Source organism: Rattus norvegicus, chromosome 9 (assembly GCF_021556685.1).
Source record: "Rattus norvegicus strain SHRSP/BbbUtx chromosome 9, alternate assembly SHRSP_T2T, whole genome shotgun sequence".
In the NCBI taxonomy this organism is placed as follows: domain Eukaryota; kingdom Metazoa; phylum Chordata; class Mammalia; order Rodentia; family Muridae; genus Rattus; species Rattus norvegicus.
The window spans coordinates 56,240,420-56,267,230 of record NC_141542.1 but is presented as its reverse complement, the minus strand read 5'-3'; the positions used below and the strand labels follow the sequence as shown (position 1 = coordinate 56,267,230).

Below are 26,811 nucleotides of genomic sequence, written 5' to 3'. Positions count from 1 at the left end.
TCCTGGGTTTTCACAGACATAGCTGGCCAGTCTCACTCAGCTTGCCCACCCTGTCAGTCCTTTTCTTTTCTGTGGTAATGCTGGGGTCTGTCTTGAGTACTGCAAGGCTCCCACATTCCATGAAGAACCCTCTAGTCAAAGAACCCATAGCCAGAGCCTGGGAAGAGACTCTTGCCTCTTGGGCCTCAGGCAGCCTCACTTGTACACTGAATCTTTCTGGGTTGACTGAGAGAGAGAAGCTACACCATGTTTTCTGCTGTAGACAAAACATTAAGGTAGGTAGCTTCAGGGAAATCTGATGTTTACCAGGGAATGAGTAAAATCGTAGAAGAAAATGAGTTCATATGCTGTGGTTCTGATTACTCACTGCTCTGCTTAGACACCAGGTTTGTTTCTATCCCAATTAGTCTAAACTGGCCAAAAATGATCACAGGGTGTCTGTTAAAACTCAGCTCCAACTCACTGAATCCCAACGTGCGGAAGTGACACCCTGGGTACCGTGGGACAGGTTCTTGGGGTTCAGCATTGTGCCTACAGTTCCCAAGCCCTCTCCTGGCATTACTGGCCAGTGTTGGCTGCCGTTTGCACGTTGTCCAGGTCAGTCACAGGGCAAAAAGGACAAGGTCTCGCCTTCTGGATACATGAAGTTAATGTGCCCCAGAATAGTATGCCAGTGTGCTGGATCTCTGAATGGGAAACCAAGGCTACAAGGTAAATCGAAAACAAAGAGAGCACAGAAAGGCTCACATACGGACCATGGCATTGGGAAGCATCATAACTCACTCACAAGGGCGGGATGAAGAATAGAAGAAGGCTACAGGAAATATGTGTGTCAACACACCCTACAGGCGTAGCTTCTTTCAACAGCTCTGGGACTCACAAGTAAACGCACAGCAAATGTCCCGAGTGGGTCAGAGTCACTCAGCAGGTGCGTGTGCAGTTGCAAAGTTTTCTAACCTGAAGACAAAGAACCCTTCTTGACATCGACACCCCTCGAAATGATCAGCGAGAAGAAAAATTAAATTTATTATTAGGAAAGCTCCTCTTGTCATCCGACTCATTGCTTTGTCTAGCAGGAAAAGTCAGCTCGTTGGCTTGTAAAACCATGTGGACTCACCCAGTGCTGTCTCCTGAAACAGAAGAAGAGGAAAACAAACTAGAGCTAAAAGTCTAGTCATGGCTGGCCAGGCCATGTAAAGCAAGGAGGTCCTCGTGGCCGGCCTCGGCTGACCTCTCAGCCCCCACTGTGCTTGGACAGTCAGCAGACCCAGGCACAGGTCCAAGCCACTGGGTCTTCCATTCTCTCCTTGTATAAACTGATGGCATGGTGGCTCCTGGGGATGTTTAAGGGGAGGTTTTATTATGGATATGAGAGGGGACAGCCAGAGGCATGTGGAAGAATCCAGAGCAGAAAGAGGAAATAGTAGACTGATTATGGCCAGTAGACTGGACCTGGCAATGGGAGAGGCAGGGGAAGAGTAAGGGTGGTGGTGGATAGGGGCAAAGAGAGGGAGCCAAAGAGAAGACAAGAGAGAGGGCATCTTGAAGGAATAGCAGAGTTATAAGGAGAATTGAGTAGCTGGGGTAGGGGGGGCAGAGAGTCTGTGAGCTGGGGGCAGTTTAGGGTCAGGAGGAGGCAAGAAGAACTATGATCCCAGCATGGACTCTGAAACATACGACAGGTTCTTGTACCACTTAGGGAGCCTGGAGGTAGCTTGTGCTTTGCTATGTTAACAGATTTTCCTAAAGCGCACCACGAATAGCCATTTGTCCCTCCTGTGTGCAGTAAGGGAATGACTCCACAAGTTCCTGAGGAGTGCTGACTTTTTTTTTTTTTTTCTAACCACCAGAATTTGGAGAAATCAAAATCTCCTCAGGATCTGATATCCCTCATCATGGTCAAGTGTGCCAACCACAGCACATCACAGTGCTCTGGACCAGGGCTTAAGTGGTTGGAAGAGAAATGAATGAATGAATGAATGAATGAATGAGTGAGTGAGTGAGTGAGTGAGTGAGTGAGTGGAGACTGTGCCTCTTGCATGGGTGGCCCAAGAGAGCTTTCTCCTTGTGGGGACTCAATGCTTGACAGCACTGCATCAGGGTAAGGACAGATGTAACATGTCATAGAAGCTGGCTAAGCCCTTCAGGGCCCCATCACCCTTTGTCTCCATCGGGAAAAGAAAAGTCTTCCCCTCCCCCATCCTCTACAGAACCCTGGTCCCTGCCTCCTCAGACATGTCCTCCCTGGCTCTGATGCCAGCTAGGAGTTCTTCTCAAGTGTTGCATGTAGCTTTTGCTACCCTGCCTAAGCTCCAGGAATGGATTGCACTACTGTCCCCCACGTAGCTTCCCTAGAATCGACAGATAAAAAGACACATGTAGTTGTTCTGGTTCAACTTGCCTTTTAAGGAGAGATCTAGGGGCTCTACTATCTTCCACTTGGAGAAGCGTGCCCTTATCAATATTCTTATTTCCGCATCTCTCCACCTGACCTCAACTTTAGTTACTTGGTTACATCTAGTCCCAGCTAAACACCCCTGACCTCCCTCCTGTAGGAGCGGCATGAATGGCCATTCTGCCCGAGATCTCAAATGGCTGCAAGCATGGCGAACTCTTTTTTTTTTTTTTGGTTCTTTTTTTCGGAGCTGGGGACCGAACCCAGGGCCTTGCGCTTCCTAGGTACGCGCTCTACCACTGAGCTAAATCCCCAGCCCCATGGCGAACTCTTATCTCTCTCCTTGCTTGTCTCTGTTTGCCTCTGGGGACCCGGAAGTCCCGCCCATCACTCCTGCCCAGCAATTGGCCCATGGCTTCTTTATTGACAGATCAAAAGCCAATTGGAGAGCAGGACCTTAGTGTCAGAACTGCCCCTACAAATCAAGAGATTTTGTAATTTGCCATGTTGGCTGCCATGGGGTTCGTGAGACACACTGTCTGCCATGGAGAGGAGACCTTGGCAGTGCTGGGGGCATGGGAAGACACTGCTCCATGTCACATCCCTGCAGCATCTCCTGCCGTCTGAGAGAGCTGATAGAACAAGCAATGCTGACTTTAGGAAGACTTAGCCTCCTAGATACAGGTCTACTGTGGGCTCAGTATTCTGTTTCCTCCCCTTCCCCAACAGAACTTTCTTTCCTCCAGTCAGCTGAGGGATAAAAGAGTTGCTCTCCATTCTGTCACAGACCAGCAGGAGTTCAGGGGTGTGCCTGTGGACATTGGTTGTGGGCTTCTCGTGTGTGCTGTGGAGATTGTGGGGCCTGGGATGTCACCGGTGGGCATCTCTAAGGGTCATACTGCGGTAGCCCATGCACCGTCTCCTCTTGTCCCCCCAGGAGCATTTTCTTCTATTGAAGAGATCCCAGAAAACGTGGTTCATGACCATGAGAAAAATGGCCTTCCACGTCTCTCTTCCTTCAGCAAAATAGGAATTCAGAAGCGGTAAGAGCAACTTCTTCAGAGGGGAAGAAGGGAGGGTGTTTTTTAGCAAAAACCCAGGCTTGGTCTATGCTTACTGTGTGGTCCACAGGGCTCCAGGCTCAGTCTGTGCTTGCTGTGTGGTCCACAGGGCTCCAGGCTCAGTCTGTGCTTGCTGTGTGGTCCACAGGGCTCCAGGCTCAGTCTGTGCTTGCTGTGTGGTCCACAGGGCTCCAGGCTCAGTCTGTGCTTGTTGTGTGGTCCTCATGGCTCCAGGGACCACAGGGTCAGCTCTTGTGTTGGCATGCAGCGCCAATGTTGTCCTTCGTGTGCTGCTCACTGCAAATCTCAGCCTCCTGAGAACCTCAGCATTCCTTTCCCCACCTTGTCAGAAAGGCCCTTGAAGTGTGCATCAGACTATTGCCAGGAGTGAGTAGCACTTTGTGTTTTGGTTTTGTTAAGTTGTTATGGGTTCCTTACTAAATAGGATCATTTCTCCATTATAAAGAAAGTGCTGCACACTTTACCAAGGTGCCACGCCCACTTCTGCATGTACTTCCCACTAGGGTAGTAGTATGAGCAGGTCCCTCACAAGGAGACAAGCCCCTTTGACTATGGCAGTGTAGTCAGCAACTAATGAGAGGCAGAGCTCTTCCTTTTAGCCGTTAGGTGGCTTTTCAGAGCCAGACTGAGGGATACAAGAATACAAGAGCTGCCCCACAGTGTCAGGTCCAGCCTGGGCTTGGCCCTCCTGGCCTTGGGTAACTCAGTCTTCACAACTCTACAAACTTATGCCAGAAATTGTCCTGGGTGTGGACTGGGCTCTCAGGGAATCTTCATGGGGTTTCGTGAGACTCCATGAATTAAGACAGGCAGCTTATGGACAACAAACAGTTCTGGCTTTCAGGTAAGCGCCCTGTGGGGTTAGTATTGCCACAGACGTGGTGATTTCACCGTTGTCCCCATCATGCCACCACATGTTCTTCAAGCCCATGCCCCTACCGTGTTGCAGTTCACCCTGGGCACTTTTCTATTGGAAGTGTGCACCCTGGCTTTTACCCCCTGAGAGTTTGGGATGGAATCTTTAAAGCTATGCCCATAAAGTAAGCCTCCAGCCTCAGTAAATACAGACTCACAGTTCCAGCCCGGGCGATTTCCTGCCCAGGAACCAAACTTGTAAAAGGTTTTGAAGTTTTGAATTAGCCAAGAAAAACAAACCTTAGGTTCAACAGTTTCACACCAACCTCGGAGTCTTCAAGCAGTCTAGTTTGCTAAGCCTCTGTTTCCTCACCTCGAGAATGGGTTGATAGCAACATTCAGCTCACGGCACTCAGAGTGCACTGCGTGTATGAGACACGCTCTGCTCCTCAGGGCCCAGCCTGGTGTTACTCCCTCTCCTGCCCTCTCGTCCATTACCTGCTGGAGCATCTGTCTCATCTCTGACCTTGTTTTTTTTCCTTCCTCAGATTGAAAACATACTTCAAGTTTTTTATTGTGAGGGATCCCTTTGAAAGACTGATCTCTGCCTTTAAGGATAAGTTTGTTCACAATCCTCGATTTGAACCTTGGTACAGGCACGAGATAGCCCCGGGCATTATTAGGAAATACCGGAAGAACCGGACAGAGACCCGGGGTATCCAGTTTGAAGATTTTGTGCGCTACCTGGGTGATCCAAACCGCAGGTGGTTAGACCTTCAGTTTGGGGACCATATCATCCACTGGGTGACCTACGTAAAACTCTGTGCACCCTGTGAGATAAAGTACAGTGTGATTGGACACCACGAGACCCTGGAGGCAGATGCCCCGTACATCCTAAAAGAAGCTGGCATTGACCACCTGGTGTCGTACCCCACTATCCCTCCCGGCATCACCATGTACAACAGGACCAAGGTGGAGCAGTACTTCCTGGGCATCAGCAAACGAGACATCCGGCGTCTCTATGCACGTTTTGAAGGGGACTTCAAGCTCTTTGGGTATCAGAAACCAGATTTTTTGCTAAATTAAGGCATCAGACTCCTGAATATTGCTAGTTCCGGGGATGGCTAGGTGGAGATGTGAGAACATGGGACCTCTACCCTGTCCCATGGTTCCGTGCATGGATGATGTTGGGCGCTGATTACCTGCTTCACTCGGGTGACAAATGCTCTGATGACTCCCCTCCCCAGCCTGTGTCACCCCCACGAAAGGTTAGGAAAGACTGGACGTGTGCAGACAGGTAGACAGACCCAGAGGAGCCTGCTTCCTTCAACTGTCACATTGTCCTTGGTGCTGTGTCAGCTTGCCTGTAGTCGGGTGGTGTCACCCATGACCTGTGGACTGCACAGACCCAGCGCTTTCAAGAGAGATGGGGATACTGAACGGCTGCAAAGGTTACTGGGGCCCATGCAGAGTCGAATCTAAGCCAGAATGATACCTCTTCCTTCCATTTTGACACTAGCCACAGATCAGTCACTTCTTGAGCTTGAGGCCCTGTGACACTGGGTGGTGGTAATCACAGAACAATCTGGAAGCTCTGATCTTTCGGGACCCAGGCTAGCTCTTTTTTCCGGACCTCTGACCCCACAAGTACCTGCTTAATTCTGCAGAAGAGATCCCTTCTGGAAAGTGAGGGCATTATCAGAACATCTCTGACGACCTAGAACTTGGCATGGGCAAGGAGGAACCAGCCGGTCCTGGGAACTCTGGGTGCACCGTTGTCTCTGACACCTGCTTTTGTCTTCGACGGCCCCAAGGGAGCGAGCAGCAGGGGCGTTTCCACCTCTCTCCTGAACGCACCTCCCTGTCCTGAGAGGGGAGAGAAGACAAAGCATTTCCGGTGGACAGAGACGAGCGCATGCCGACGTGCCGTGATGACGCACAGGCGTGCAGTGCCTGCATTGCGGAGTCCAGTGCTGTCTGCAGACTGTCAAGTCCGTTCATGTCGGCAGACGGGATCCTACGGTCCTGAATCTAATAGTGCCACTGTCCTCGACTGAAAGACCCGCAAGTTGGATAATCAGATTCGTCAGCAATAAAATCCTGGGTGAGGCCGCCTCCGGTGATGTCGCCCCAGGTGACAAGTCACCTAACGTGGCACTGAGGCCAGCCCCAGCAAGAAAGCCACAGCAGCTGTCACAGCTGCCAACCAGCAGCAAAGGGCTATTAAAGATGGAGGGACAGTTTCTCTGAGTAAGTCCCTGGCACATGCATCTGCCTGGGGTTGAGAGGAATTGTGCCAGTTTTTCCTAGAGGTGACAGCCCTACTCTCAAAAAGCCTTTCCTGAACTTGTAAATGTGAAAGTAAAATAAAATTTAAAATGTGTGCCAAATCTGACCCATGATTCCCAGGGGAGGGGTCTCCAGGGCCACGGGTAATGCCTGAAGCCAAGGAAGGGACCAGGGAAGGGGCTATGGACTGGAAGGAGGCTCAACCCTTCCTGGTGAACTGACATAGCCACAAACATGATGCTGGGTTATTTGTTCGTGAAGTTTTAGCAAAGCTTTGAAAATCACTCCAGGCCTGAATTACTGATCAGCAATCTCCTGTTTTTGACAGGCGACAGTGTCAATAATGTGTGTGTGTGTGTGTGTGTGTGTGTGTGTGTGTGTGTGTGTGTGTGTGTGTGTGTATGGAGTTAAGGCCTTCAAGTTAGTCTTGATTAAAGCAGCATTTGTTCGGGGTTTTTTTGTTTGTTTGTTTGTTTAGTTGGTTGGTTGGTTTGTTTTTGGTTTTGTCTTTCTTTACTCTTTCTGGCATTCTGGTCATTTTCCTAACAAACTTTGCCAAACAAGTAAATATTTCTACCACATACGTACGTCTGGAACAGGCCACCTCCACACACCATGGCTCCTGAACCCAAACAGCCAACATCCCCAGAGTGGTTCAACATGATACCCCTCTCCCAAGGTCTTGGAAAATCATGCTCCTCTTCCTCTTCATTCGAGAAAGGGCATCCTTTCTCCGGGCTCTTGGACCATGGCCAAATTCAATCTTTGGCTACTCTGCTTCCCACAGTGCTCAGAGGCAGCACAGAGGGAGCACTGCACCCCCCAGCCTGACCTCAGACTTCTCATCAGACCCTCACACCAGATCTAACGGGGTCTGGTGGCTGAGAAGCCATCGTTTTCAGGAAGGGAGCAGTGCACCCACCTCATAGACTCACTGGGGAAGTAGAGTCACCCTCACAGCCCTGAGGATGGACCTATCCCCTTCGGCTTCAGCTTAAAGCTTTGGAAAGTGCATGAAAGACTATAAGCCATTGGTCTTGCCCTCTGGTGTTGGCAGCCTCCGCTGGTTCCTCTGTGGCCGCAGGACAAGAAGCAGCTCCGATCTGTGGGGCCCCTGATTTCCTCAATGCACTCCAGCTGTTTGCAGCAGCCTGCCTTTTCCCCTCTGGCCTGGTTTTGTCTGTTTCCATTGAGGCTAGCAGGCAGTTTTATCTCTGTTCCTGACCTCTGTATTAGTCGGTTCTCTAGGGGAATAGAACTGATGGGAAGGATATTGTTCTGTGTGTGTGTGTGTGTGTGTGTGTGTGTGTGTGTGTGTACATTCTATCCATATATGTATGTGTGTGCATTATATGTGGGTATATTATATATGTATGAGAATGTGTGTGTATGTGTATGTACATTCTATCCATATATATATATGACACATATAGACATATATACACATATAGACAATGTATACACAACAACATATCCATATTATGTGTGGATATATGGATAGAGTATATACACACATATGTACATATATACATACACACATACATAAATATGGAAAGTTGATTTACTAGCATGGCTTACAAACTATGGTCCCGCTACTCCAGCAGTGGTTATCTACCTGTAGTTGTTCAGTGTGTGAGGCCAGATACCTCAGCTGATCTAGTTTGGGGAAGAATCCTGAAGAAGGCTCTAGTGCCACAGAGGAATGGTCTTGCCAGAAAGAGCAAGCAGGCAAAGAGAGTGAGCTTCCTCCTATGCTCTTTATGGAGGTTACCAGCAGGAAAGATGTGGCCCAGACTGAAGTGGAACTTTTTACTTCAAAGATACAGATTAAATTAAGACAAATCCCTCAGTGGTGTGCCCAGCTGCTTGGGTCTTAATTCATTCGGATGTAGTCAAGATGGCAGCCAAGAATAGCTCTAGAGATGCAGAGCTGTAGAAAGGACTGATTTAGGACCAGAGCTCACACCCCCACGAACGCCACGGTTGAGGAGCCACACCATTATTTTCTGCGATGTATTCTCCCATTCCTTGCCATCTTGATAGGCTGAGAATGTCCAAAGCCTTCATATTCTGGTACCTTCTGCTTAACAGCTAAGCCTTAAAATTCTCTCTGTGCTCACCTTTACCACACAGCTGCTCCTCAGGTTTTAATGGACACTTCCTGATCATTGAAAGATGAAAATACCCTGAGTCACAAAAGCATCCGGTATCCACCCATGTGGGTGAGGTGCGCACCGGGAATGAGCGGTGGTTGCCATGGCAACAGATGCAGGAGGGTCCTTGTTGCCTAGGGACGAAGTCATCGCTGGATTCAGAGGCTAACTGTAAACAGCTTCTGATGCTGAAGAACTGAACTCAGGTCCTCTGCAATAGCAGAGTCTGTTAGCCATGGGCGTGCTAGCTTAGGAACACAGCACACAGTGGGGCATCGGTTCTCGCTCTTGTCGTTGGCCATCTGGAGGCTCACTGCTACTGCTTGGCACCTCAGTTTGCTCATCTGAGGTAAACGATCAAAATTCAAAGCACAATTCCCACCAAAAAGACTTAAGTCAAAAATATCTATCGTAGGTTAAAAAAAAAAAAGTCCTAAGTCAGAAACCGTCTGTATGAAAAACGGTGAGAAGCCACACCACCCCTTCAGCACTCTGCCCAGAAATTTTAGCAAAATATTTGATCTGTTTCCTTGCAAGTTCTACTTGCCACCAAAAGCTCCCAGACAGATGCGCTGCATCCAGGTTCTTTACCACTGCATACAATGTCCTCTTTTTAACATTGTGCTCCTGACCTCTCTCTGACACCACCCCAGAATGGCCTTGACATCACCCCAGAATGGCTTTGACATCACCCCAGAATGGCTTTGACATCACCCCAGAATGGCCTTGACACCACCCCAGAATGGCCTTGACATCACCCCAGAATGGCCTTGACACCACTTTTCCTCCTATCCATATTTTGTTATTTTATTTAAAAGGTGTGTGTGTGTGTGTGTGTGTGTGTGTGTGTGTGTGTACCACATGTATGTATGTATAGGTGCCAGAAGAGGGTATTGGATCCTCTGGGAGTGGAGTTACAGAGAGGGTTATGAGCCATAGTGTGGGTGCAGGTGTTAGCTGAAAAGCTACTTATTACTGGACAGATTATGCCAAACCAGCACAGTTCCCAGGAAAGAGGACCTTTATTGGAAGCCGGAGAAGAAGCAAGGCGGGGGAGGAGGGATGGGGGTTGGGGAGTTGGAGAACGATGGGTCAGGGTCTCTGTCTTTTGACCCAGGTAGGTGACCCAGGTAATGACTGGCACAGCACAGGTGATGTGGGTGAGGCATGTGCAGGGAATGTGTGGTGGTTACCATGGCAACAGACCCAGGAGGGTCCTTGTTGCCTAGGGGTGACGTCATCGCTGGATTCGGAGACTAGCTGTAAACAGCATCTGATGCTAACATCTGGGAACTGAACTCAGGTTCTCTACAAGAATAGCAGAGTCTGTTAGTCACTGAGCTTTCTCCAGGCCTCAAGTTTTGTGGTATATTGTCTAAGAAGACAGAAGCTGCCTCTATGGACCACCTTCTCTCAGAACACCCCCTGTTCAAGAATCTCCTATAATGCCCATGATTGTTTCGTGCTCTTCAGAATTCCTCCATCCTTGATTTGTCCAGCTGCTCCCACCCATATTGTGCTCAATACAGCAGCAACTGCTTCTCAGTGCCGATGCCTCTCCTACTCTGCCTTAGATTTTTTTTCAAAACCCACTTTTAATATGGGTTCTTAAATGCTTTAACTGCCCTTCTAGCCCACCACTGACCAGAAGTAGTGGGAAAGAAAGGTCAAGATACGGGAGAAGTGGACCTGTGTAGAAATGGTTCTTTGGAGCTAATCCAATCTGCATTGTCAGGAAATCAGCAGTTTGGTTCACAGGAATAGGCAGCGGCAGCTCGATCCACTCGCAAACACTTCATGAAAACACCAGCAGTCCAGTTCAGTGGGTGGGGATAGCAAACACAAATCAGCAGCAGTAGCACGTCCTAGCAGAGACATCCAGGCCTCGGCCAAATTGGCAGGAGAGACCAGCAGGGACTCATGTTACACCAGCTGCTAGGTCACAAATGTTTATCCTATCTATATGGTGCTGGAGATTGAGCCCAGAGCTAACACATGCTAACCAAGGATTTTACCACTGGGTGACACCCCACCCCTAAATATTTTTGTATGGGGAGAAAAACCAATGTGGTGACTCTGAGGAAGTTGCTAATGTACAAAACTAGAAACAACGTCAATATTACATGGAGGATAAAAGCGATAAATACAGGCAGATTACATGAATCAGTTCTCGAGGAACTGGGATTTAAAAATGCAGTCTCACGCTATAGCAAAGCCCATTCCATTGTGTGCTTTTTAAAACCTAATAAAAATAAGGACTGGAGAGGCGGCTCAGCAGTTATGAGCACTGGCTGCTCTCACAAAGGACTCAGGTTTGATTCCTAGCACCCACGTGACGGCTAACATCTGTAATCCAGTTCAAGGGGGTTTGACACCCTCTATTGGCTGCAATGGGTGAAAATAAGGGATTGCCAGTCCTTAAACACTTATAAAAATATGAGTATAATTAAAGGTTTTCAGCAATACACTTTCTAGTTCTCAGTTATTCAGTAGTACTACTTGCCACCCACAGATCGTAGGTAATTAGGCGAGAGGCCACCTTACAGGAAGGCCAAGAGGGCTGCACAGACCCAGGGGCAACTGCTCTGGGTGGTAAGAGAGTGATACCCTTTTCCTTCTTCCCACGAAGTCAGCATAAACCGCTGAGATTAATTTTAATTACGTAGCGTCACAATTCCAACGTCTGCACTGGTTCTCACCGGTTATATAAAGAGCCAAGCCAAATATGGACACGAATGCAGATTTAGATAAAAGTAGTTGAGGAACTCAAATCTGTATGTTATTTTAGACTCCGTCCAAGCTATGTTAAGGAGGTCCTCAAGCCTTAAAACCTGTGTATTTTCCCAGCCAGCTGCATGTCCACATCGTCCTCCAGGGGGCGCTGCTCTTCCTTGTCTGGCTCCAGTAAAATCCTGCCTCCTTCAGTAAACTCACTTTGGGGACAGCACTCTAAGATTTTATTGACTTACCTAGGAAGCGCAAGGCCCTGGGTTCGGTCCCCAGCTCCGAAAAAAAAAAGATTTTATTGAAAGCTCTGAGGATAAAAGTTAGAAAATGCTACTGTTTGGGATTAAGCCCAGGATCTGTGGGGTCAGAATTTGTTTGCTTAAGGGAAGGTAGGAACAGAAAGAGAGCCAAGTTTACAGAGCGATTGCTAAACCCCTACGAGCTGTGAAAGAGCCGATAAAGTTTTGTCTGCTTTATCGATCTTAAGTTCTTAAAACAAATAACAGAAGACTTCCCTTCTCAGAAGGCAACCCCCCAACAAAACGCTGCCGGCACCTGCGGGATTTCGTCTGGGATGATGGTGGCATGTCATTGGTCCTTAGGACTTCATTTTGTCCTTTATTGCTCCTGCTTGGGGAAGCCCCAGGTGAGGCGCTATCACTCCAAATCTTGCTCTGAGAGGAGCAGAGCCCAGCAGTGGTCTCAGAGCAGCTCTTCTGTTTGGGAAGGAAGGTCTCCATCTGCAGTGGGGGAAATAGCTCTCCTCTTCAGCATGGTGTGATCCGCCTGTCTCAGCCTGCAGGGATCTTCCTAGGGTTTTGGATGAGAGTCAGGAAAAGTGGTCCCCTGTATGCATCTGGGCTCAGGTATGTATTCATCTGTGTCAACAAAAGCCACTCAAAGAGGACTAAGTAATGATTAAGCATTTTGCACCGGTGAGCAGTTTTTCTATTCAAGTTGTAGATAAGGGGAACATAGTAAACAGAAAAGCCAAGCTGCCTTTATAAGCTTCTTGTACGTCCACATATGTATGTGCATATGAGATTAGTAAGCCAATAGCTTCCATTCATGGCAAAGACACATAAAATGCATGTACCCTCTGCCTTTGTGTTTTCTCTCCTTAAACCCTGTGCACTCCATAGAGTGACCTTTTTATTGCTTCTCCTATTAGTAGGTTGGCACTCACTAATAACCCCAGCTGTCTTAGTTAGGGTTTTACTGCTGTGAGCAGACACCATGACCAAGGCAAGTCTTATAAAGGACACCATTTAACTGGCACTAGCTTAGAGGTTCAGAGGTTCAGTTCATTATCATCAAGGTGGGAACATGGCAGCATCCAGGCAGGCATGGGGCAGGAACTGAGAGTTCTACATCTTCATCTGAAGGCTGCTAGTGGAAGACTGGCTTCCAGGCAGCTAGGATGAGGTTTTAGAGCCCATGCCCACAGTGACATCAGAGTCAAATGGGCATTATGGGTAGATCTTAAATGACCCTGAAAGCTCACAGGTAGTTTTCAGGAACCAATGCAACAGAGTTCAGAGATGGGGTCTTTGGGACGTAATTGGAGCATGGTGGCTCAGACCAAACCAGTGGATACATCCATTTAAAGACTCATAGTCTTTAAATAGGGGGATATCTCTATGTATGTCTCTCCCTGATCTACATGCTCACCCCATATTTCTTCTCTCTCTCTCTCTCTCTCTCTCTCTCTCTCTCTCTCTCTCTCTTTCTCTCTCTCAGTCTGATTACCTCTCTGTCACTCTGTCTCTTGTTATCTTTCCTCTCTGCCAATATCTCACTTCTGCCTCTCTTCCTCCTCCTCCCTCCTCTTCTCCTCTTTCCTGATGTCACCACATGATGATGTGAGTAGCTTCTCCTTGTCTCATATTTCTACCACGATGGGTTGCCTCACTGGAGGCCCCAAAGCCACAAGGCCAATCAACTGTGAACTGAAACTCTTTTAAGCTTCAACACAACCCATCACTCCGGTAAGCTCTCTTCTCGCTGCAACTGGAGCTGCCTCACACACCAGGACAGTGGTTTCTCTGTTCTTTCACCATCTTGACTTGTGAGGAAACACTTTGCCCTGGTATGCTGCATTGGCTTTTCTGCCAGTACAACACTACCACCTACTTACTAGCTTGAGGTGTTGTGCCACAAGGACTAATGACCCTTCCTTAAACTTCAGTGTTTAGGAAATGTCAGAAGCTAAAAACACTCTTAAGAGCTGGGGTGCCTTAGTAAATAATACAGCTATAGATTCCACAATGACAGTAAAAGATCTTGGTTTTCTTCTCTACTTTGTGGTTGACAAGTAGGCACAACTGTGTATTTGAACACGCCTGTCAGGAAAGCTGGATGCAGTGAATAAAGGACAGTGTTCTTGGTATCACTACCACTTAATGCATTCTTTCTTTTTTCTTTTTTCTTTTTTTCGGAGCTGGGGACCAAACCCAGGACCTTGAGCTTCCTAGGCAAGCGCTCTACCACTGAGCTAAATCCCCAACCCTTAATGCATTCTTTTTTTTTTTTTTTTTTTTTTGGTTCTTTTTTTCGGAGCTGGGGACCGAACCCAGGGCCTTGCGCTTCCTAGGTAAGCGCTCTACCACTGAGCTAAATCCCCAGCCCCCTAATGCATTCTTTTAAGCTGGGCACAGTGACACACACCAGCAGTCCCAGCACTTGGGAGGCAGAAACAAGAGTGCTAAGAGTTCAGAATCAGCCACGAGTACATAGATAATCAGGTTAAGACATAATTTTTGATCAGCTTAATTCAGTTGAGGATCTTTTTTTCTCCCCCGGAGCTGGGGACCAAACCCAGGGCCTTGAGCTTGCTAGGCAAGTGCTCTACCCTGGAGCTAAATCCCCAACCCCTCAGTTGAGGATCTTGAGGAGTGGATGGACAACAACTGGCCTCTCATTGGAGAAGTCAGTAGAACTGGGTGCTCCACAGAACAGAAAGGGGAAAGAAAGGGCTGTGGTATCAAACAGTAACAATGTTACTTGTGTTGTTATTGTTTAAGCATTAGCATAGGACCTACCTCACTGAAGAGGTGAAGAGCCTTGGGTGCCCCACAGAACAGGAAGGGGAAAGACAGAGCTGTGGTATCGAACAATAACAGTGTTACTTGTATCACTATTGTTTAATCATTAGTATAGGACTTACCTTACTCATCTATAACGTTAGTTCACAGTTTGCATAGTGGGACATGTAATGCATTACATAGGAGCACTGGAGGGTCTGTGGTGCAGTGAAAGGAGCTGAAATTAGATGATATAAATATCGGATAAAGAGAGAAAGCTGGCACAGACACCTCCCCCCCCCCAGCCTCCCTCCGTCTGTTCTCATTACTTTTTTCACATCTCTTTCCTTCTCGCCCTCTGACGCCATAATTCCTCCCATTATCCCATCAACACAACAAGTAAGAGCAGCAGCTACTGCTGTGTAAAAGGGGTCACATCAAACCTCGACATGATGAGGTAAAGGCAACAGACACAATGGCACAGAAAGATAATTCCCTAGCAATAAATAACAGAAAATTATCTTAACAGAGCAGCCCAGTAACAAGGCCATTAGAGGAAGATGATTATCAGATGGACGCAGATTCCGAGTAACCACTGAAAACAGACAAAATGAGCCCGAGAAAAGAGACCAAAGTCCCCTAAGCACACCAAGAAGAGTGGCAGAGAGTGCCCATTCTTGTGGGGATGCTCCAGGCTCAAGGGCATCAGACAGTAGGAGCGACAGGAATGTGGGCACCGTGCAGTGATCGTCTGGAAAACTACAGAGTCCCTTGCCCAGCTTTTGCCAAGCAGACAAAACAAATAACTTTGTTCTCAATTTGGAATGATACTTGGGGTGCCCATGGTCTACAGATGTCATAATGACCCTGAGCAAGAACAAGGAGCACCAGTCCAAGGAGATGAGCCACTTCGCCCCTGACTTGGGAGGAAGTCCTTCTTTCCCTCCCACCCTGGAGGAAAGGGCTCACAGATTGAGAACAATAGCTAAGATATAAGCAGAGGGACTTCCAAACAGTAATGAATCTACACAGAATCTAGATGCGTCGGGCATTGTGGCAGAAGCACAATGAGATGGACGGGGCATGCTCCCCAACATGAGGAACTTAGGTAGAACAAACAGAAAGGAAGAGGCCCGTGCAGTATCCTGAGAGTGTGCTCAAGCAGCAGGCGAACGTGAGAAAGGCTACAGGTCACGCTGTCTCACCTCAGTATAGGTTACATGGGCTCATGGTGAGTTGGACAGGTAGGTCTATCATCATTACCTCTCCTTTCCTGGGTCCTGGAAGTCCAGGGAGTTATTCATTCCTTCAGAAACTTTGGGAAACAAACCCTAAGCTATCAAAAAGACCTGAAAACGTGGGTAAAGACAGCCTTTACTTTTCCCGTGGTTATCAGCCTGTACAAGTTTTCTACATCGCTTTAAAACAACATATTATAATCCTATGAATGATTTAAGTTTTCAAATGCAAATAATTGAAATTAATTTGTAATAAAAGAAAATCACGGGGTTGGGGATTTAGCTCAGTGGTAGAGCGCTTGCCTAGGAAGCGCAAGGCCCTGGGTTCAGTCCCCAGCTCCGGAAAAAAAGAACCAAAAAAAAAAAAAAAATCACGTCAGCGATCGCAGAGTCCCAAAAGCTAAAAGAGAAGTATAGATCACTCTGTCCTTCGGAGAGAGCCCTCCTGGCTTTCAGACTCAGGCTCCCAGAATGGGGAGAGTTCTGACTTATGTCACCTCCTTCATAATACTTTCTTGGGGTGCCTTGAGAGACAGACAGATGTTAAGGGAAGAAAGAAGAGGACGGAATAAGCCCCTATTGTACCGATATCTTTATTCTCTATTTATGTTCCCCTCAAACGTTTCTCTGCATTCGGCTCACTGCCTGGCATTAATTTTTCCTCCAATCCCAACCCTATTTCGTGTATCTCTGTTATCCATAGGCTCCCAACCTCAACCCTGTTACTATTTGCTTGTCTTAAGCTTAGTGACTTTGTGTCGTGAATATTCCAGCACATTGCAGAGGACTCAACAATACATCCCACACACACTGTCTTCTACAGCTACTCGTTGAAGAGGTAAAAGAGTAGAGAAGGAGAATCCGGCATTTATACAGTATGGCAGTTTATATCAACGTGATTACCTTTCCCAACAGTCAGTCCCTGTTTGATCTTGTCTGGGGTCACCTGCTTCAGCCTGTAAAGTTCTTTGCAGTTTTCGGTAAAGGGTTCCGACCACAGTTAGCCCTTGGGCCTTGTTTATCTGTAAAGGTCTTTGCCTCCCCTGTGGTTTTGAACCATAGCTTTGTTGGATAAAGGATTTGGGGTTGGCAGCTCGTCTGGTTTTCCTGGGAGCCCTTTAAGTGCATTATCCTATCTCTTTCTTTGGTTTCTTTTGCCGAGACACCAGCTGCCCATTTTACTCTGACTTCCCTGTGAGAAGAATCTTTTCTGTCTAGCTGCCTTCAGGACCCTCTTCCTGCCTTGCCTTTCAGCAGGTTGACTCTGATGCATGTACCTGTAGGTATCATTATGTGTGTAGCCCACCTACAGCCCAGCGAGCTGCCTACATTCCTACACTGAAGATTTTCATCAGTGTGGCCAGGTCTCCCTCTCCCTCTCCCTCTCCCTCTCCCTCTCTCTCTCCCTCTCCCTCTCCCTCTCCTTCTCCCTCTCTCTCTCTCATTTTCACATGCTGCTGTGTGTTCTCTGCCCTTCTTCTGCTTCTCCTGTCTCATGTGCACTAGGATGATTCATGAAGGCCTACATTCTGAGGTTTCTTTCCTTTTCTTCATTGGTTTTTCTCCTTCATTCTTCGAATTCTCTTTTCCATCAGTTCAAATCTACTGTTGAGACTCTGTGTGAGGGATTCCTTTGTTCTGCTTTCCACTGTGTGTCTCTGTGTGTGTGATCTTTTTACTGAACTCTATACTTCATATATGTTGAGTTTGGGTGACTCACTGATAGAAGCCACTCTCTCCTCTCACAGCGGTTGTAAAAGTAAAGGTGGTGGGAGAGCCCTCTACCTCAATTGTCTGAGACTCTGTAATCCCTACCTCTTCAAAGAACGTTCTTGTAGTTAATATGCAAAAGCTTCCCCCCACTCCTGTGTTTGAACCCTTAGTCCCCAGCAGGTGACACTATTTGGGGATGCTATGAAACCACTATGAAGTTGAGCCTGGGTGGAGGAAATGTGGGTGTGGGCTTGAGGCTTTATAGCCTCACATCACTCCCTGCTATGCAAGGTGACTGGCCAGTCTCACTCTCCTACCGCCATCTCCACTCTGCTGGATGGTCTCCCCTTGGAATTGTAATCCAGAATAAACCTTTTCTCCTTTAAGGTATTTTTTTTTGTCCTGGCATTTTATTACAGCAACAAAAAAGTAAACAGGACAGACGTTTGCCAAGCACTTTAATCTCTCAGTGCCCACAGGTGGCACATCTGTATGATGGGCACACATTAGATAAGGAACAGGGAGAAAGCACTATGGGACACTCACCAGCTACAGGACACGGGAGCAGCCCTCCTCTGTGAAAGTCACAATAGGGAACCCCTGCTTAGACCTAGAGGCCTGAACTCGCCTAGGAGGCCCTACCAGGCTGTCCTTCCGTGGCATTAACTTTCCTAATAAATCCCTACCAAAAGACTTGCCTTAGTGTCCACTCTCAAAACCAAGGACACCTTGTAATGTCACAGTGCCACTGTATCTTCTTTCAGATCTGTAGCCACAGTGCTCACTAGGATCTGAACATGTTTTCAATGACTATTTGGAAATCTTTTCTTGGAAAATCACAATCACAGCCAATTTTTCTGTCTATGTTCCCGTTTTCTTGAATCGGTTGTTTGCTGTTGGTTTTGTGAGTGTGAGTGTATGTGTAAGTGTGTGTGAGTGCATATGTGTATGTATGTATGTATGTGTGTGTGAGAGTGTATGTGTGTGAGTTGTGTATGTGTGTGTATGTGTATGTGTGTGTATGTGTATGTGTGTATATGTGTGCGTGTGTGTACATGTGTGTGAGTGTGTGCATGTGAGTATGTGTGAGCATGTGTATATGTGTGAGAGTGTGTGTATGTGCATATGTGCATGTATGTGAGTGTATGTACATGTGTGTGTGCATGTGTGTGAGTATGTGTGTGAGTGTGAGTGAGTGTGTGCGAGGGCATGTATGTTCATGTATGTGAGTGTGTGTATGTGTGTGTGTGTGTTAGAAACTGTGCATTCCATACTACAGTGACTGCTACTATCCCTCCCTACACCGTGTGCTTTTTTTTTTTTTTAATTGTAATTCATTTAGTGACTGGCTGAATTATTTTTGTGAGGTCTATTCTACAGAGGCCAGGCTTGGCTTCTTCATGGTTGCTTGAGGATAATGGCGGCTTCGGGCAGAGCTCTCTTCCTTTTCTTTACTACACGCAGCTGTTACGCTTCACTAATTGCCAGTTGGTCTCTCTATTGGACTCGTCAATGCCTAGCTCCCAAATTGCTTCACGGACTAATCCAGCCACTCTTAGGACCCTCTGGAAGTACATTTCTTTCAGCCTAATTTCCTTTCAAACTAATTTTTGAAATCACTTCTGCCTCATTCTGTTGTGCACCTCTGTTGAACAGAGCTGGTCCATCCATAGCTGACCTGAATCTGCAGTAAACGCGTCCGCCTCTCCCAGAGACCTGCTGCCAAACCCACACCTCAGCTTCAGCTTTCCTGTTGCCCATGACGTCAGTCTTTCCAGAAGCATCTCCCCATCATGTACATACATATATATGTATATGTGTGTATGTATGATCTATATATATGAATGAGTAGAATATCTATGTGTATATGTATGTATGTATATATATGTACATATATATGAATGAGCAGGGCATATCTATATGAATGAGCAGGATATATGTATAAATATTATATACAAATGAACAACATATTATATATTTATATGTATTGTATGTGCACACATACATTATATGTGCATATACATATAATGTATGTATGCACACATACATACATATGCTCTCTAGTCTTTGTTCCAGCTTTCATAGGTGCTGTTTCTATTTGAGATGACTTCTCCAGTGCATAAACGCGATTGTTTTGGAAAAGACAGGTTTAGCTGTTTTCCTCATTTCCATGTGCACTCTTTGCCATGGAACCCAGGGGTTACCATGGCAACCGGTCCCAGCACAGGGACTCCTGCAGCCCTGTGAACCAGGACTCAGCCTTCAGACCTCATTGTCTAGCTTATATTTCAAGGACGTTGTTTTCAATGAAACCAACATTTCACAGCGCAGTGACGTAGCTCGCATTGAGCTGAAAATACTGCAGTGGCCTATCTGCATCATTTCCACTGAGTCAGATGGACTCACCCGTGCACACAAGGGATATGGCAGTAGCTTCTAGAAGCTTCTATGGACTCTGAGCCTGTACTCTTCCTAAAACGCAATCTATTCCTGCTGTTAGCCTTGGTAATAATTCATCCTTTTCCTAAACACATCACAATGCTACTTCTCATCCTCACTCTGGTTCACGGTGACCATGACAACCCGCCCTTTTATCTGAAATCAGAGAAAATACTGCTTGTCTGTTTCAGATTCCATTCCCTTCCCCGTCCTCCCCTCTCCTCCCTCCCCCTTCCTTTCCTCCTCTCTGTCCTCACCCCCCTCCTCCTTTCTCTATGAGCTATCCTTTACTTGGCTTCTCAATGCTTGTTACTTTTCCTCCTGGAAATTTCTCTCTTGTCATTTTCTAAAGTGATGATTTTAGAAGAGAAGAATAATGTATAAATATAGGTGAAGAGACAGATCTGTGGTTAGGAGCAGTTGCCGTGCTGCTTCCGGAGGACCTGAGTTCCGTTCTCAGCATCCAGATCAGATCACTCCAGTTCCAGGGGATCTGATCCCCTCTTCTGGCTTCCACAGACACTCATTTACCTGTGCCATATGCAGGTGGATACCTACACACATACGCATAGACATTAATAAGGACAAATATTTTAAATAGCTAAAAATATCATAATAAGGAGAACAAATGCGCCAGCGAATGTGTGTGCGTTTTGTTTCCAAGGCATGTCGTGAAACCTTCTCTCAGTCTGCCATGTGGCTGGATGGCTTCGATGGCTTTCCCCACCCACCTGCCTAGCCATTATATTTGTCCCTTTGCAGACCTTCATTGTCCAATGTGTTTTGCAATCCAGCGTGAGAAGGTCTTCTCGGTTTTCACGACCTCATTCGCACATGTCCTGGTCCTCCTGGCTCACACTGCTGGGTTATGCGCTGCCGGGATGATAGCCATTTGACTCAGCCAATAGATGCATAAAATCTGATACCTCAAAGACTGTTTTTTTTCCTTCAATACACACTTCTCTCAGTTTTTTTCTTCTAGTCCTTCTTCCCTGCCAGTTTCCTCCTCACACTGGAAATAGAAATTGCCCGTTGATTTCATATACCCGATATGGTGTTCTTTTCTTCTTTGTGTTTCTGGTACGACCTGCCATGGGTTATGTGTTTTGGGGTATCAGGATACCCTGACTTCCATGTGTGAGCACAGGACTTTGCACATGCTAGGCAGGCACTCTTGCTGAACACAGCCCCATCCCCCATACCTTCTAAACAGGCACATCCACTGTAATATAAATTGTAAGGGAGGTATCTAGGCTTAACCGGGTTAAAAGAAAGAAGGGTCTACAGATGAAACAAACATGCACGAAGCATATATACACAGTGGGGATATCTGGGCAGTCCCGCGACTTTCAGAATTGATAATAAGGTGATTCTCGCTTTGACCTTGCATCTTTTTGACCAATGCAAGAGTTAAGATGAGTTGTCAGGCTTGGACCCATGCATCAGGGCACCACTCAAAGGCCCCATGATGGCTTCTGTCTGGGAGAGGAAGTTGTATTGCAATAGATGGGCAGTTCTTCTCTAGTCTTCTCATTCTCAGGAGTTCATGCATCCTTCATCCCCACAGGAAGCTACACCCTGCCAGAGTCTGTACCTCACCTTGGGTTAAGAAACAAAGAAGTGGCTGGGACTCCATGCACTGATTCAGGGATCAGCCAAGAAGGAGGCCATGCAGGTGTCCCGGCTAATTCTCAGAAGACTCCCTCGAGATTCATTTTATGAGCTTTGTTTTATCAAAGATTGATAAAGCTTTGACGTTGTCATGTGTTAAGGTGGAACCAGTATTCCAACTTGGGACTTCTAACTCTTTATCTCTGGCTCTCTCTGGTCCCGATCTGTCTTCAGTCCTGAAAACTCTTTATCATGAAGACCATAAGCACCGTTTTCTTTAACTTACTTTGGCCCCAGAGTGTCGGCTTCGTTTCTTGCTTTGGGTTTTGATATAAATCCTTAGGGTTCCTTCTGACTTGTCCACTCTGGCCTGGTTTCAGTGTGTTTAGATGAGTGTTGTTATTTGAAATTATAATTATCCAGAACACAGAAACTATATCACCGAGCATATCTTTGGCGTTTACTGATAAGGCTCAGTGGGCTGTGGAAATGGAGTAACACCCCATAAAAATGCAAACTGCCTGTGGCTTGGGTTCAAATGCATATTCCCACTTAGCAGTTCAAAAGAGGGACCCTGGATGGGAGATAAGGCTTCTCATAGCAGCACTAGCTAACATCTGTGCTGCTAGTCGCTAGATCTCCTCTGAGCATTGAGATAGAAGGCACTGTCCTGCCTGTACCTGCTGGACCCTACAGCACAGGCTCTGCTGGACGAACCCAGGTGACTAAGAAGGAGCTGCCTTAAAGATAACCAATATGGTTAAGACGAGAACACAGTCCTGGGCTAGAGAGAAGACTCCATGGGACTGTACTCTTCTTTTGGAGGACCTGAGTTTGGATCCCAGTACCATACTGGGTGGCTCTCAACAGCCTATAACTCCAGTTTGAGGGGATCCAGCATAAGGCGCGCGCGCGCACACACACACACACACACACACACACACACACACACACACACGTAACTAAAATGAAATAAAAACCAACAACAAGTAAACAGAAACAAAAACTAATCCAAAACCACAGTTCCGATGGCCCAGGCACTAGCTGCTATGTCTGGGACGTTCCCTTCTGAACTTAGGCTGGTGCTTGGTTTAATACTGTCGTAACAGTATTGAAACATGGGACCTTTAAAGGAGACCAGGCTACTAGGCTTCCACCCTCAGGGACAGATCAAGATCCAAAGCATGGCACTGAGTGTCCTCTTCGTTGCTCTCTGTCACACAAATGTGGGCTTGTCCTTCTGCCAGAGCTGCATGCGTGCACTCCTGGATGCCTCAGCCTCCAGACCTGTAAGTGAAATAAACCTCTGTTTGTCTGTCTGTTTTATAAATTACCCATTTTTAGGTGTTTAATTGTAGCAGTTAGAGAGTGAACTAAGACATAAATTAACCATGAGAGGTACAAAAGGAGCCTGGAAAGGGGTTCCTAATTGGGTTGATAATTAGGCAGAAGTTAATTACAATGGATTCCTAAGTGCCTATACGGAGGGAGAAAACCTGCAGTCTGGGTAAGCAGTCAGTAAATGAGTCTTCTCAAAGAGCAATGGGAAAGACGAAAGGGAGGATCTGAAACCAGGCCAGCCTAGGCTGCTCCAGGAGGGGCTGGAGCTGGCCCCAAGTCTGTGTGTGGCACTTCCTAGTCCAGTGGACACTCGAAGTACTTAACCCATCACATATGACTTTTGACAAGGCCCAGGAGTGACAGTTAGTAGAAAACATTGAAGTGGCTTTAGGGGTCCCATCGCAACAAGATGAGGGCTCGTGCAAACTCACTTCCAGGTGCTGACCCACAACTCTACCCCAATGATATATATGGAGCTGCCTCTCTGGAGGCCCCTGCCATGGCCATGAGGTACAACCTGGCATGCTGCCTACCCTCTACTCCCAATCTGATGATACCCAAGAATGGTATCATCTTGGCCTCCCTAAGAATAATGCCCCTCTATCTAGCCCTTTATATTTTATAGAGTATCTCATGCTTGGTGTATCCATTCACACAGTAACAGACACAACCATGACCGGGCCCAACGCTTCTGCCGCTGTCTAACGCAGCAGGAAGATGAGTTTAATTTTCATGTCAATTGAACTAAGAGACAGGAAAGAAGTGTTATTGGAAATCTCTGTGAGTCCCAACCAACCCACCATGATACTCAGGAAGTCAGGCTCTACTCTTGGGGTTCTTAGTTCTGATAACAAAAGAATTTAAAAATAGTCACAAACGGAAGTCTGAGGACAGAGAACAGACTGATCACAGTTCATTAGCGTCTAGAGGGAAGTTTCAAAAGGGTTTCCGTGAGCTTGGAGACATTGGTTTGGGGCTGTTTTCCCAAATAAAGCAAGCAGTACTTAGTGTGATGTACCTTCAAAATCAATCTTCAGCTGCCTGGTTGGATTTTTTTTTTGTCACTCAGGACAAGCCGGGATCATTTGGGAAGAGAAAACCTCAGTTCAGAAAATGTCTCCATCAGATTGGATGTCCGTGGAGGCATTTTCCTGGTTAATGATTTGTGAGGTGTCATCCCTGGGCTGATGGTCTTGCATTCTATGAGAAAACAAACTAGAGCATGGAGAGCAAGCCAGTAAGCAGAACCCCTCTGTGGCCCATGCATCACCTCCTGCCTTCAAGTTTCTCCTGCCTTGGTTCCTGCCCTGACTTCCCTTCATGCCGATGAACTGTAAGCTGTGAGTTAAAATAAACCCTTTCCCCCCAAGTCTCTTTCCATCATGACGTCTGTTACAGCGTTAGAAAGCAGACCAAGACACTGGTCTGTATCTACAGACAGTTTTAATAATTTGCTCTGTGAAGTTATAATTACATTTAAATTTCCTTTTCATGGAAGAAAACATTTCTGATCTGTGAATTTCTACTGAGAAGTTAGTCTGCTAAGAACTTAGATTCAGAACTGAGAGTGTGAAACACTTGTTTAGAACGTACAATGTTCTGGGTTCCATGCCCAGGCCTACAAAGGAAAACAAAGGTTCGGAAAGATGGCTAGTGTGTAATCACAAGGACCTAAGCTCTAATCCCCAGCACCCATTTGAGGATCTGGGTGAGGTGGGGTGACTCTAAGCCCAGAAATGGCTGACAGAGATAGGTGGGTTCTGAAAGCGTGCTGGCTGAGATGGTGAACTTTCAATTCAGCAAGAGACCCTGTTTCAAGACAACAAGGTAGAGAGTAATAGATGAAGACATCTGACATCCTGCTCTGGCCTCCATGTGGTTCACGCTGACATGATTACCTACATACTCATGGCCATGCACCCCCCTCACAGGCACACAAACATGTACACACACACGTACACGCACATGCACACATACATACATGCACATACATGTATGCACACACATGCATAGACATACACACATGTGCACACATGCACATACATGCATACACACACCACGACGATGACTTGTTATAAGTGTTTGAAATCAAGACCATCACTGGATAGTGACAGTTAACTTTCAGAACATTTTCTCCTCTGCAGAGGCTCCTGCTTCACCCCTACCTGAAACTGAAAACCGTTTGTGCTTCTTCCCTCATCAAGATCACTGAATCTAACAAGATGACAGATAAGTAGGCAAGGGTGATTGCCCAGTCTGCATATTTAACAGCTGAGGTGAGCTGAGGAACCCTGAATATCCATGTCCCAGTGCCCAACATTCCCAAGAACGTTCACCTTGGTTTATCTACAGCCATCCATCCTAGTTCTCTGTGGTCTGCTCTCATAGTTCCACACAATAAAGAGATGGATCTCAAACGGAACCCTTTGGGTTGGCTGACTCAACACCCTATCATTCCTCACGAGAGCCTAGATTCCCTATTCAACATTCTGGCTCCAGACGGTCACAACTCTGGGTTGTTGCCTGCCCTTACACCTCCACTGTGAGTTTCCACAGCTGCACACTCATCCCGTTGTAACCTTTCCTAGGTAAAACACCAGCAGTATGCTGTTAAGGGGTGTACATTTGTTGGCACGTGTTGTAAGATGCTCTCAAGTCTCTTTCATGTTCAAATTATACTGGGATCCGCCGTGCTAAGAGCATCTGAAAGTTGCAACACACAAGGCTCTGGTGTCATTACTTCCTCCCCGAAGCCTAATACTAACAGGATCTAGTATGATTAGGAGAAAAGCCCGGGGAACTTCTGTAAGGAATGGTTGAAATGAGGTTCACTGAGGTGAGAATTTTAATTATGGGTTGCCCCATTGTGGGGGTTGGGATTCTGGACTGACTAGAAAGAGTGGGTGAGCTGAGCATTGACATTCATCACTCTCTGCTTCTGGACTAAGGACACAATATGACTAGCTGCCCCTCGTTCCTAGGTGCCATGATTCCTCACCATGATGGAGCACTGTTGAGGGGTGGGTTGTCCCTTGGTTTTCCCCCAGTCCCTGATGTGTAAAGAAAAAACATTGTTCCTTTTCAAAACTAGGAACATGCTAGGCAGAACCAGTAATGGCCCGGGAGCAGGGCCTTGAAAGAGCTTCGGCTTTCGATTCTAATACCTAACTCTTGCTATTGTACCAGACTATGGTTGTCAGTCCCAGGACCACCGAGTGCTATGTCTGTAATGCTCTGGAGATACCCTGTGCTTCCTGCCTGATTAGCCCCCTGCTGACTCTGTCCCATCTCTTCCCTGGAAATGGTATATAATGTGCCGCGCTTAAATGTACTTGGCGTAAGACAAAGCAAGACCTCCCAACTCCAGCCTCTATCTTTTCTCTCTCTCTCACCCACTGGTCCATTCTCTCTCTGGAACCTGTCAGGGAAGAAGGACTGGCTGGATCAGGTCACACTGTACTCTAGGCCTGTGAGCCAGAAGAAACTTTTCTTCTATGACTTCTGTCAGGATGTATTAGTACCAAACACTGATCCTGATGCTTTGTGCTCCCTGTCTCTGGAAGCAGCACCTGAAGGAGAAGGTAGCATTTCTTGTCTAGATTCGCTCATCCCAACCAACAAGCATCTTTAATACTGCTTTCTTCCACTAACTACTGTGTGTGTGTGTGTGTGTGTGTGTGTAACTCTCTGTTGCAGAGAGAGAGAGAGAGAGAGAGAGAGAGAGAGAGAGAGAGAGTATGTGAGTGAGTGTGTGTCTGTATATGTGTCTGTGTGGGAGGCTCTGTGGTCTGTCTGTATGTGTCTATGTGTATACATCTCCTGTGTCTATGTGTGTCTGTGTGGTGTCTGTGTGTGTGCAACTCTCTGTGTTGGTGTGTGTCTCTCTGTGCGTCTATGTATGTGTGTCGTGTGTGACTCTGTATGTGATCTGTGGTGTGTCTGTGT

At 46.9% G+C, this 26,811-nt stretch overlaps 1 protein-coding gene and 1 long non-coding RNA gene across 10 annotated transcripts in view; one reads left to right on the top strand and one right to left on the bottom strand.

The window, feature by feature from the left end:
• Positions 1-6,722, top strand: part of Chst10 (carbohydrate sulfotransferase 10) — a 29,874-nt gene extending 23,152 nt beyond the window's left edge. For all 9 annotated transcript variants that reach the window (NM_080397.3, NM_001431860.1, NM_001431861.1 and 6 more), the window contains 2 exon segments: positions 3,333-3,438; positions 4,881-6,722. In NM_080397.3, the coding sequence (NP_536322.1) occupies positions 3,333-3,438; positions 4,881-5,418 (644 nt within the window). In that variant the 3' untranslated portion in view covers positions 5,419-6,722.
• On the bottom strand, positions 1,003-8,869 carry LOC134480359 (uncharacterized). Its single transcript, XR_015629478.1, has 2 exons — positions 8,742-8,869; positions 1,003-1,130 (listed from the first exon to the last, which is right to left on the bottom strand). It is a non-coding gene; the product is annotated as an uncharacterized LOC134480359 (long non-coding RNA).
• Positions 8,870-26,811: the final 17,942 nt, after the last annotated feature.